Source organism: Sarcophilus harrisii, chromosome 6 (assembly GCF_902635505.1).
Source record: "Sarcophilus harrisii chromosome 6, mSarHar1.11, whole genome shotgun sequence".
NCBI lineage: Eukaryota > Metazoa > Chordata > Mammalia > Dasyuromorphia > Dasyuridae > Sarcophilus > Sarcophilus harrisii.
The window spans coordinates 155779364-155792209 of record NC_045431.1 but is presented as its reverse complement, the minus strand read 5'-3'; the positions used below and the strand labels follow the sequence as shown (position 1 = coordinate 155792209).

Genomic DNA, 12846 nt, shown 5'->3' with positions numbered 1-12846 from the left:
TGAAGAGAGCCACGTCCATCAGAACTGATCATCATGTAGTATTGTTGTTGAAATGTATAATGATCTCCTGGTTCTGTTCATTTCGTTTAGCATCAGTTCATGTATGTCTCTCCAAGCCTCTCTGTATTCTAGCCACTACGAAAAGGGCTGCCACAAGCATTTTTGCCAATATGGGTTCCTTTCCCTTCTTTAATATCTCTTTGGGACATAAGCCCAGTAATAACACTGCTGGATCAAAGGGTATGCACAGTTTGATAACTTTTTGAGTATAGTTCACAACTCCACCAACAACGCACCAGTGTCCCAGTTTTCTCACATCCCCTCCAAAATTTGTCATTGTCTTTTCCTGTCATCTTTAGTTGGCTTCTCTTAATTTAATATGTGGCTTTAGTTGTGGCTTTAATTCATTTAGGAAGCAGTTTTGGCAAGTCACTTCTATGTTCCCCCTCACATTTTTAGTCCCTGTTTCTTATTTATTGTTACCTTACATTGGCAACTAATATGATTATTTACTATACTAAGTGATATGGTGGTTATGGGAACCATGAAATAAAATTTTAATACACATATATAGAGAGATATTTATTTTCTCAAAAGTACGCATGACAACACCTCACATATAGTAGGTGCTCAATAAATGTTTAATCCCTTCCCGGGTTCCCTTTGCTTGTATGTAAATGATTATGTACTGGTTGAGAGAAATATCTGCTTGACCTGAAGAACTCTATTTAGTTTTGAATGTCTTTATGATACAGTGAGGCAGCTGGAGTGTAGTAAATAGTTAGACCTGGGTTCAGTAATACTTAAATTTAAATCCAGTTTAAGCTATTTATTGGGTGTGTGACTATAGGCAAATCAATTGACCTCCGCCTCAGCTTTCTCATCTGCAAAAAGGGGATAATAATAGCACTTATTGTACTATAGTAAGGATCAAATGAGATATTTGTTTTTGTTTTTTTTTAACAATAGCTTTTTATTTTCAAAATACAATTAAAGATAGTTTTTGACATTTACCCTTGCAAAAACTTATGTTCCTAAATTTTTGAGATAACAGTTGTAAAAGCATTTAAGACTTGGCACAGTATTGTTTTGTTGTTGTTATTCAGTCATTTCACTCATGTCTGACTCTTTGTGATCCCATTTGGGCTTGCCTTGGAAAGAGAGCTAGTTTGGTTCCATTTGTGACTGAGATTGGTATGAGACTTTCACTAGCCTTCTTCATATTGTTCATTGTTTCAATCCTGTCAGTCTCTTTATGACCCCATTTTGAGATTTTTCTTGGCAGATGCTGGCCATGTCCTTCTTCTGCCCATTATATAGATGAAGAGGCAAACAAGATTATATAATTTGCATAGAATTATACAACTACTACGCCAGATTTGAACTCAGGAAGATAAGTATTCTTGACTCCAAGCCCAGCACGTTATCCATTGAATCACCTAACTGACTCATACTAAGTACTATATAAATGCTTTTACTCTTCCTCTCTCTCATAATACCTTATGATATTGCGCTATATTTTGAAATAACACCAAGTCAAATTTATTCATTTTACTTTTCTTTTAACTTTTCATTTAATTTTAGTAAATAGCTTTAGGAAAGTGTTTTCCTTGAAAAAATGTAATTAGAATTTTGCCTTCTGATGTTAAATGATTGTAGATGCTGATGGCTTAGAAAGTTGTGGCAATTGGCTGCTTATGAGCTTTGCCTGGTGCTGATGAGGCTCAATAAAATGATAATATCTTCTAGTTTTCTAGCTCACTTTTGTGATGATTGGTTACTGTGTTCTAGCTTTTGTTTACTTAATTAATTATTATTATTATTTTTTAGTATTTGAAGAATATAAAATCATCAGCCAAAGAGAAATTGAGGACAGCATTAAGAGAGAGATGTCAGGTCATTTAGCAGATTTATTGTTGGCTATCGGTAAGCTCTTGGCATCTGCCCAGCTCCTTTGTACTTATTCTTAAATTATCTTTGTAAATTGTTTAATTTGTCTTATCTCTCCCTTAAGAGCAGGGGTTCTTAGCTTTGTTTGTGGCATGGCAATATGGGAAAGCCTATAGACCTCTTTTCTGAAAAATGTTATTAAATGTATAAAATAAAATATATAGGATTATGAAGGAAAGCAATTATATTGAAATAGTTATATATTTGAAAAGAATAACAAACTGTACAGAGTATTTTTGCAGTTTCATATGCAATCATCGTTTTTATTGCACTATGTTATAGAAATGCTTTTATTCCACAAATTAAAAATAAATAAATAAATAAAGCTGAATTAAATAAATTAAATTTTTAAAAAGGAAATGCAGTTATCAAAAATGCTTTTAGAAACAAATGCACAGACTTTAATTTAAGAACATTTGTTTTAGATTGCAAACATCTTAAGATCTGGGATTGTTTCTTCTGTTTTTCTTGTGCCTTTGTAGGTAAGCAGGTAGGGAAGTTGGAAGGAAGGAAGAGAAGAAGAAATAGAGGAAAGAAAAAAAAGGAAGGCAGGATTGAGGGCAAATGGAAGAAGGAAGGGAAGGAGGAGAAAAAGAGGAAAGAATTTATTAAGTGGTTTCTTTGTGTCAGACACTGTGCTAGGTCAATCTCGTCATGTGTGGATGAAGAAACTAAGGGCAAGAGGGGTAAAGTAATCTCTCGAGGAAAACACAAATAAAATTTGGATTTGAAGCAAGTACCTTAGACTACAAATTCAGTCCTTCCATCAGGCCACTATTTGGGAATTTTTTTTCCAATATATTTTATTAATTCTTTATCACAGTTTAACTCTTTTTTTCTTAGTCTGTTGTTATTAAGCAGCAAGACTAAAGGACTAGAGTGAGATGTTGATGAATTCTGGAGTAAAAATTATTCTTAGGAATGTTTTAATTTTAAGGAAAAAATGGAAAGAAAAGAACCAAGAATTCAAATATGGATATGTGAAGGGTAAGGTAACTATGAAATGTCATAGAGTAGTATGATTTACTAGGTCCCTCAAATTTATCTTTAGCAAAACTTGCAAGTTTTTGATTAAAAAAAATTAAGACCACTAAAATTTGTGGTGACTTGGCTTCCTCATGTGACAAATAAGGAAACTGAGCCCTTCCCCAGCATCCCACATTGATGAAAGAACTTAACCAAAATAACAAATTGTCTTGGGTCAAAGAGACAGTTTGCTCACTAATACTGGATCTGTAATGTTTGTAATTTTGTGGGGAAAAAAACAGACCTTACAATTGCTGATTTAAAATTCAAGTAGCTTCACCCTCTTAATTTTTTGGAATTCAGAAAGTCACTTTTGAGATTGTCTAATCATGTGATCTGTATGCCTTGACTTAGGTCTAATGGAGACACTCTAGTGATTAACTGCAAAGAATGCCAGATTTCTCTGTTCTCCAAGACAAACTACGCCAATGGGAGAATATAGCCACTAACCACAAAAAGAAAAGAAATATACTTTTTAAAGAATGAGAACAGGACTGGTGACAAATAAAGGCTTGAGAATAATCTGGATGATATCTCATTTTAAGTCAGAATTGTTTCTATTGTAGATATTGGTTTATACTCTCTTAGTCAAAACTCATGGCATACTAGATCTGTTTGCACTAATTATTTTATCTAGAAGGGGTAAGGGTGATGCATGTATTTAAAACCTCAGAGAAAATGGATTAAGTTGCAGGAGATCTAAATTTGAATACTGCTTCATCCATTCTTCTATGTTTGATTTGGGGTAAGTTTCTTCATCACTCAGGACTTCAATTTCTTTATATGTCATGTGAGCTGGTTAGACTAGATGATGATCTAAGGACTTAAATCATCACAAATTTTGGTGAACTTAATTATTATTATTTTTTTTTTTTTTGCTGAGGCAATTTGGATTAAGTGACTTGCCCATGGTCACACAGCTAGGAAGTGTGTTTGAAGTCAGATTTGACCTCTTAGGCTCTCTTACTTACTTGACCTCTCCTTAGCCTCGGGGCTTGTGCTCTGTGCCACCTAGCTGTCTCCTGTAGGCTTAATTTTTAAGCAAATGTTTGCAAGTTTTGCTCAAAATAAGTTTGAGGGATCCATTAAGCCATGTCACTCTATGATATTTTATAGTTACCTCATGCTTCCCCTACCCATATTTGAATTCTTAGCTCTTTTCTCCCCATGTTTTCCTTATATCTCTTGCAAATATCAAAATAAGTTTAACTTTTTCCCCAGAATATTTACTTTCTCCATGTAATTATGAGAGAATTATGCTTCCTGATCTTGAACTGCTCCTCAGAATTCATTAACTACAGAATCTATTCACTGCTCTGCAGATCAGATTTTTAATATTTCAAGAGTAAAAATGTCTTGTAATAAATAATGGATTTGTTTCTAGCAGAATTTGATGTTACTTATGATTTCATTGTTATTCAGAAGGAATTCACTTCTTCATATTTTTGTCCATTTTATTTTTCATATGTTGTCTCCACTGCAAATAAAATAAAGAGATAGAGACTGGTATTTTTCAGATGATTAGTTCCAGATCTTATCAATTACTATACTCTCTTTATAAATACAAATTGTGTTATTTAAAATATGTTGTTATGTAAAGTTTGGTTTTAAATTCAACTACTATTATATTATATATTATATATATATTATAACTACTATATGTCGCCCAGTGAGATATTTGGATGGATATTTTTGTAGTTTTTTGTCTCAAGAACATTGCTTTAATGGAAAACCATGACACCTTTTGGAGTGTAATCAAAGCAAACCCAAGTGATTGATGCCTTGGAATAATAAGGAAAATTGAATCATCAGGTCTAGAGCTTTTTAAACCTTTTCTACTTGTGACTCTATTTCTCTCGAGAAATTTTTACATGACCCTAGGCATATAGATATATAAAACGGGTATACAACTCAAACATTTACTAAAAACAAATCATATTTTAGTGACCTCTCCATTCAGTTATGTGACCTCATAAAGGGTCACAACCCACACTTTAAGAAGCTTTGATCTAGTCTATCCCCTTTATAATAAGTGATTCAAGGAAGTCGAAGTGACTTTGGTAAATGCTCTTATGAGCATTATGGCCAATTAGTGTTCTGAAGGTCCAAGTAAATGGGTCTATTTAGGATTCTAGAGTGGCTTCAAGGCCTTTCCTAATTGTATATAGGTTTGGCCCCTAAAAGTCTTGGTAAAGCATTACTATAGATTATACTTGTTTACAAATTAAACATTATTTTGCTTTTTTTTTTTTTTTAAATAACAAAACAGTTAATTGCGTGAAGAACACAGCTGCCTTTTTTGCTGAAAAACTGTATAAGGCTTTAAAGGTTAGTTTTTAATTTAATTCTATGCTTAGCTTCCTGAAAAGGGTAAAGAAGGGAAGGAGAAAGAGATAATCATATGAAATTCTACTGATGGAATTTTGCATTTATTTCATGTTTGAATTAAATTGTCTTTTCCATAGTTAATTTGGATAGCATCTGTTACTAGATAGAAATGGGATGAGGGGGCAGTCATTACACCCAGTTCTAATGTATGTGTATATATATGGGTATATATGTGTGTATGTGTATATATATAATATATATGTATATAGATCTATATATGTATATGTGCATATCTGTATCAATTGATATAAATATAAAAACTAATGTCTTTTAATAATATACTTCAAATATAGTAAGAATAAAAAAGTTTATTTTCCTTTAATATATCCTTTTCTGATTTGGGCCATTATTCCCTGCTGTTTCTTGCTCAGCAAAATGTGATAATAAATGTGAACTCTGCCAGGGACATTCAAAGATTCTGAGTTGGAAAAGATCCATCCAGACAGATCCACTAAATTTACAGAGGAAAAAATTTAGTTGAGTCCCATTTAATTGAAGTGGCTCAGTAATTATTGTATTGATTACATTACAAATACAATAAATGTTCATTAATAGCACTGTGCTAAGTACTGGGAATACAGATAAAGACAAGATAATCCCTGCCCTCAAAGAGCTTACAATCTACTGGAGTACAACACATAAAATGAAGCTAAGAGGTGAATTATTGAGGGAAAATTACAGTGATGATGGAATCAAATCAAAAAGTGTAGCTAGTTAGAAATAGAGAGGTGACTAATCTTCTGAGTCTTCTGAGCCTCTATAGAGAGGCTTTGAGGAGAACATCACAGGAAGGATTTGAACTCAGGTTGTTTCACTCTAGAGTTGGTGTGTGTTCCATGGAAGTTAGGTATCTTGGTGACTCAGTATCTTAACAGAGAATTTGTTATTTCTTCTCCATACAGATGAGTGAAAATGTTGGTCTTCTGTTCAGCAATATGTACATTACTGACATCTGTACTTATTGACAGGCTACTGAAACTGATAAATGGGCTCTGGATCGAATAATAGTTTCCAGATCAGAAAATGACCTTTTGGATATTCAAGCAGCATACAAGAAGCAATATGGGAGCTCCCTCCATTCAGATATTAAAGTGAGATTTTTAACAACATTTTGAGATATATGGATTTAAGATTTTTCTTCAACATTTTTAATTTCAAATCTGTCCTTTCCTTAGAGAGTCATTCTTAATAATAAAGAATAAAAATTCTTAATAATAAAAATAATAATAAAGAATAAATAACACTTAGAGAAAAAATAGTCCAACAAATCACCTGAATCTAACAGAATATACAATATTCCTTACTCTTTCCAAAGAAGTAAGGAAGTGCAGTTTCATTTTATTAACATTTAAAGTTACTAAGTTTTTAATCTTTTTTTTGTTATTATTGTTGTTATTAACATTTATGTCATAGTCACCATCATATTTTTTAGCTGCTTCTTCACTGACTGTTTTTATTTTTATTTTAATAAAGAAACTCTCCTTGCTTTTTTCTTGCTGCTCAAAATCCTGCAGAGAAGAAAATCAATTTTTCTTCTACATATTAATGTATGAACTTGTGGTCTCTGAGCTTTCAGTAGTAAAGTTCCGTTTCTGAACTGAAACTCCATCTTAAGGAATCCTTTACTTAATGGAAAGAGTCCCTATTGAGCAGAGGCAAGCCATTATCAGGGTTTCTTTCTAAAGGAGAATTTTCATGTTTTGGAGCCTGCACAGAGTAAATCCATTCTCTTATACTTTATAAAATTGTACTTTATGTACTCTTAGATAACAATATATCGCAATTCTTTGTAAACTTAAAATCATCATATGTTAGAACTATTATTATTGTTGTTATTGTCATAATTATTATTGTTGGTGCCATCATCATTATCAGAATGCTTAGAATAATGATCCTGCAAGCGTTGCAATTGTAGCTGGGGGGTGCAATCTATAAATAAATGCAAAGATACTTTAGAAGGGAGGAAATACTAATGGGATTAGGTATATAAGCAGCAGGATGCTAACGGAAAAGGTTCAAGGAAGAGGTGCCACCTGAAATGAACATTGAAAGAAATTAGGGATTTTGAGAAAAGGAACTGAACAGTGATCTTAGACTTTGGGGAATAGATTCTGCAAAGATAAGCATTTGAACCTAAGTCCTTTGACTCCAAATCTAGCTTTCTTTTTACCTTGCCTCAGTGCTTCCTTTATGTATGTGTACATGTTGTTTTCCTAGATAGAATGCAAATAAGTTGAAGGCAGACTTAAAATTTTTTTGCTTTGTATTTTCAACATCTATAACAATGTCCAACACATAGCAAATGCTTAATAAGTGCTAATTGATCAGTTGGTTGGTTCTAAATTTTGCTCACGCTTAGAATGCTTTCAACAATGCACTAAATTTTTTTCTAGTATTGAATGTTTTTCTAAGAATAAATAATGGCATAAGGTGTTGGAGAAGAACATACATATCTAATGTTCTATTTCCTCCTTAGAACCCTGATTCAAAAGGACCACTGTTGTCTTTTATCTTTTACAAGATACTAGAAAATTACTTTGCTGTTTCTAATTCAAGAGAAACTTTACCATGTAGAAAGGAAATACTAATACAAGACAAGGAATGGACAAAGAATCTGCCCAAAAGAAACCTGTGCACTACTACTGGGAGTCATTCTAGTCCACTTACACATTTAAGGATTTTATGGCATCTTCGTCCTTGTCCCATTTCCAGTGACTTTTTCCTCCTTTTTTCTTTCCATTCAAGTATTGCAAATACACAACTCTTCAAATAATAAAATTTTCATACAATGGTTACGATACAATAAAATAAAAATCACAGAGGACTTCTAAGCAAGACAAACCAAGATGAGATTTTTTTTCCTAGTTAAAGCCTTGCATTATAACAAATCTAGTGTTATTTTAGAACCAAAATGATTTGGGATATTTTAGAAAAAAGAGAATGAGAGATTTGCTTACATAAGACACTATGGGGAAGAGTTCATTCTTACTTCTCTCTCCAATTAGAAAATTTTAAAATTTTTCATTTTTTCATAATCTTCATCTCAAAAGGTATTCCTCCATGTTCCTCTATCATGACATATAACAAATAAATAAATAAAAGAGGGGAGGAAAAAAGCAAGTAATTAAAGCTAACCAACGTACCAGTTGAGTCAGAATATGTGCAGTGCTCAACATCCAGGTCTTCCCCCTTCATAGAGAGTCCTTTCCCATATTTTAAAGAGCATCAATTCTTTATTAAAACTAAGAATGACCAAAGAATTATAATAGTATATTATCTGTCAGTTCCAGAATAGACCTTAGAAAAGATCTAGTATAATCCTTGTAAGACAGATGAGAAAATAGTTTCAGAGAACTAAAATAAACTGTGCCAGGCACACAGCTAGGTATGGGAAGATATGAGTTGTGATGAGAAGTCAAATTTCCTAAATACCCTTCTAACCTTTTTATGCCATTAAATTATTTTGTCCTCAATTTTACAGAATTATTGTGTTAACATTATTTTTTAGAATTGGATATTTAATCTTTATAGCCCAAGAAGCTATTATATATATGCAATGTATATATAATGAAGTATATATATATATATATATATATATATATAATATACATATATATAAAATGAAGCAATTAACATTGATTGTAATAAAGTCTTTGGTTGTAAATGCTCATAATAAGGGGTTCCAAAGGCAGAATTATGCATGTAGTTTACTAAATTGGTCCTTGTTGATGCATTTTTCAAAGAGTCTCCCTCAGATATAGGCCTTTGATTCATGCTAGGGTTCTATTTATGAAGCACAAGGTAAGCTTCTTGAGGGCAGAGATTTGTTTTATTTTTGTCTTTATATCCCCAGTGTTTAGAGGATGTGGAGGGGAGGAGAAGAGGTGATGGGGGCATATGCATTTACCTAATAAATATTTTGTTATTAAAAAAAAAACTACCCCCAAATGCCAAAGAGTCTCTCTTATACATGAAGAATCATACCTTTCCCAAAAGATCTAGTCTTTTATTTTTGGGGGGTGGAAAATTCTCTTTTATTAATATCCATCATTGTAATGCTGGAGAAACTGAGGCAAGATAGAGATTAGAGAGTATTTAATAATTTATTTAAAGGGAGACATTTACTGGGACCAAATGGATCCATGGTTTGGTCCCAAAGCTGAATGAGACTATCATCTCCAAGAATCCAGCGACCAATGTGAGTTCTCAATGGCCCATATACACATGGCTCAAACTCAGGGGGTAGAGTAAGGCAGGGGAGGGGTCAGGGTGCTGAGAGAAGGAACAGGACTCTGACAGGGTAGGGTGAGCTTCTGGAGAGGGATGACATAATCAGAGGGAGACACCCTGGACATGGGAAGAGGAATCTTGATAAGAAGGTATCTGACAATCTTACAGCTTGGGATGGGGAAAGGCATTCTGATATTCTAAAACATAAGATCTTTTATCCTTATCAAATATTCTGATAAAGAGGGAGGGGAGGTTTTGCAGGACTGAGCTTTGAGCTGAAGCAGAGAAAATGAGTCAGGACTGGATCAGGATAATTATGGAAACTGAGTCAGGACAATAAAAGGGAACTGTGGCATAACATTTCTTTTTTACTCCTTGCTTAAAATTTACTGGACTATGAGATTTGCTAGTTATATTTTAACTTTGAAATCCCTTATTCTGCTGGAATTGCTCTGGCAGTCTCAGTTTTGGGGATTATTTTTTAGAAACAACCAGAAATCAGACACCTGTCCTGGGACTGGCAGTCTCTCTGATCTGTTTCTCCGCTCCTGTTACCCCAGTTCCTTAATTTTTTTTCAGCATACTTAAAAGGATCTTGCAGTATTGATATCTGGCCTCTAATAGTTCGGGGTCGCCTGCTTTGGTCTAACTGCATAATTTGCTCAGAAATCTGTTTCCTAAAAGCAGCTCCTGTTCTATCAGAGGGGACAGGTGGAGTTACTCCAGGCCCCACTTTTTCCCCCTTTGGAGTACCTGACTGACTTGGGGTGCCCTCTTAGGATGGGCAGTAGGACTGTCTTGAGCACTGCTACTCAGCAGAGCTGAGTGAAATGCACAAATGACCACAGACCTAACCCACAGTGAACTGTCCATCTCAAACTGTTCATCTCTGGCTGAAATGCTCCCCAACTGCAGAGGACCTGAACAGGGAGGCTTGTGTGTCTCCCTAAATGAGGAATGCAGTTTGATTATAATAACTCGGCAGTTATCAAGGAAAGACTTGTCCTTGCCATAAGTCCTTGCATTTTTCTAGTTTTAGTTTGGTTTATTTGCTTTACATAGAATTGGTCAAAAATTATAGTGCTGAGACCTTCTAGAGGAAGGTAATTTAATGATTTGAATATTCAGAAGAGAGAGAGTGTGGAATGTTATGCCACGGTTCTCAGTTTCCATAATTATCCTGACCCAGTCCTGACTCAGTTTCCCTACTTCTCTGTCCTGCAAAACCTCCCCTCCCTCTTTATCAGAATATTTGATAAGGATAAAAAATCTTATGTTTTAGAATATCAGAATGCTTCTCTCCATCCCAAGCTATCAGAATGTCAGATACCCTCTTATCAAGATGCCTCTCCCCATGTCCGGGCTGTCTCCCTCTATTATGTCATCCCCACCTCCAGTGCTCATCCCACCCTGTCAGAGTCTCTTTTTGGCTCTCAGCACCCTAACTCTGCCTCTGCCTCAATCTACCCCCTGAATCTGAGCCACATGTATATAGGTCATTGAGAACTCACATCGGATCACATTTGGTTCAGTAAATCTTTCCTTTTAAATAAATTATTAAATATTCTCTAATCTCTATCTTGCCTCAGTTTCTCCGGCATTACATTATATTCATTAATATCCATTTCATTTCCTATCTGACCTCATCTAGGCCTCGCAGTCAAATGTTTCTGGGCGCTATGAAGCTGGCCTCGTGAATATCTGTGGTAAAAATGTCTGAGGAAAGATAATCTCGAAGTTCTCATCTTCCTGTGATATGTCTCCACTATCTACTGATAATCACTTTCTCTGAAGTTCAAAAATGCATAAGCCAATGGAAATAGTTTGTTTTCTTAATTATAATTTTCATTGATTCATAATAAATAAAACCTTGCTTTTTAGTGTACCTCATAAATCATGTAATTGTTTCTCAAAAACATGTTTTAAAATAGGAATTAGATCAAATCATTTGAAAATGGCCATCTGTCTGGGAAGTAGGAATTAAATACAGCATTTAGAAAAGCATTAACTATAAAGTGGGAAGATAAAAGTTATCCTTTTTACTAATGATCATGTGTCTTACTTCAGCTTTTATAAAATCTGTTGTGTTATTCCTGCTAGAAACATTTTTTTTAAAAAAGCTTTTTGTCATAAAATGATTAATGCTAAAAAATGAACATGAAAAAGAAAGGCTATCTTGCTCAACCTGATTCCTGTAAGATGCTAGTGGGTATGTTGGAATGGTAGAGAGATATGTTAATTTGACCTTCAGCAAGAGCTGTCTAAATTATGCAATTAATTGTTTCCATTGAGGAATGTGTTCATTCATTGTAGCTGTTTATGCTCACTTTCCCTCAAGATAAAAGTTTAGAATTCTTTTTATCCCTCTTTATCTCTAATGATTTAAGAAAAATCCCAAATAGGGATATGTAGTTCAGAAGTGCAAACATTCCCTTTCAGTTCAGACAGAGATTTGGACAATGTTGATGATTGATTTGAGAGGTGGACTTGAGTCATGCCCAGTAGTTTTCAAAAAGGGATACACCATCTATAGAAGGAAAAAAACAGAAGTGCAAGGACTATTAGCTAATTTTTGCAGCAGCAGTAGTAATAGTAGTAGTAGAATCCTCAGCATTACCCCTCTTTCCTCTCCATCTTGTAACACTGGTATCTATAAGAAATGGCGATGAGAGGGGTAAGAGAGATGATAGAAATAGAAAGCTGAAGAGAATGGGAGGAAAGGGAGAGAGAAAGAGAAAGAGAGGGGGAGGGTCAGGTAGCTTTTACTTTGGATTTTTCTAGGAGTTTGAAGTGTTATATTATAATCAAATTCCATAAGGTAACAGAGAGGGGATCATATGAACTTAAGGGCCTCCATATTGTACACAAGCAAGAAGCAAGGTAAATATTGCAAAACGGTTTGCCTATTAAATCTCTAATATCTTACATGAGAGAGGTCAGGTAATCTGGTTTTCCACTTTATCATTCCACTGAAAATGTTCTCTCCAAAGTAACTAATGATCTATGTATAAATTCAATTACCTCTCCTTTTTAATTTCTCCTTTTTTAGTTGTAATTTTTATTAACATTTTTCACCATTTTTTTTTCAGTTTGAGTTTCAAATTCTCTCCCTCCCTCATCCAACAGCCTTTTCTTAATCCTCCCAGTCCTCATTCTCCTTGATTTCTCTGTACTGTTAACATTGTTGATTATCCTCTCCTCCTTGATATTTTCTTCTTCCCAGGTGTTTGGAACACTACTCTCACATGGTTC

The 12846-nt window shown here is 34.1% G+C and overlaps 1 protein-coding gene across 1 annotated transcript in view; it reads left to right on the top strand.

Annotated features, from left to right (window-relative positions):
* Positions 1 to 11314, top strand: part of ANXA3 (annexin A3) — a 45250-nt gene extending 33936 nt beyond the window's left edge. The window contains exons 11-14 of the mRNA XM_031943526.1: positions 1831 to 1926; positions 5246 to 5304; positions 6333 to 6455; positions 11255 to 11314. Coding sequence (XP_031799386.1) covers positions 1831 to 1926; positions 5246 to 5304; positions 6333 to 6455; positions 11255 to 11314 — 338 coding nt within the window. The remainder of the gene's footprint in view (positions 1 to 1830; positions 1927 to 5245; positions 5305 to 6332; positions 6456 to 11254) is intronic.
* The last annotated feature ends 1532 nt before the right edge of the window (positions 11315 to 12846 follow it).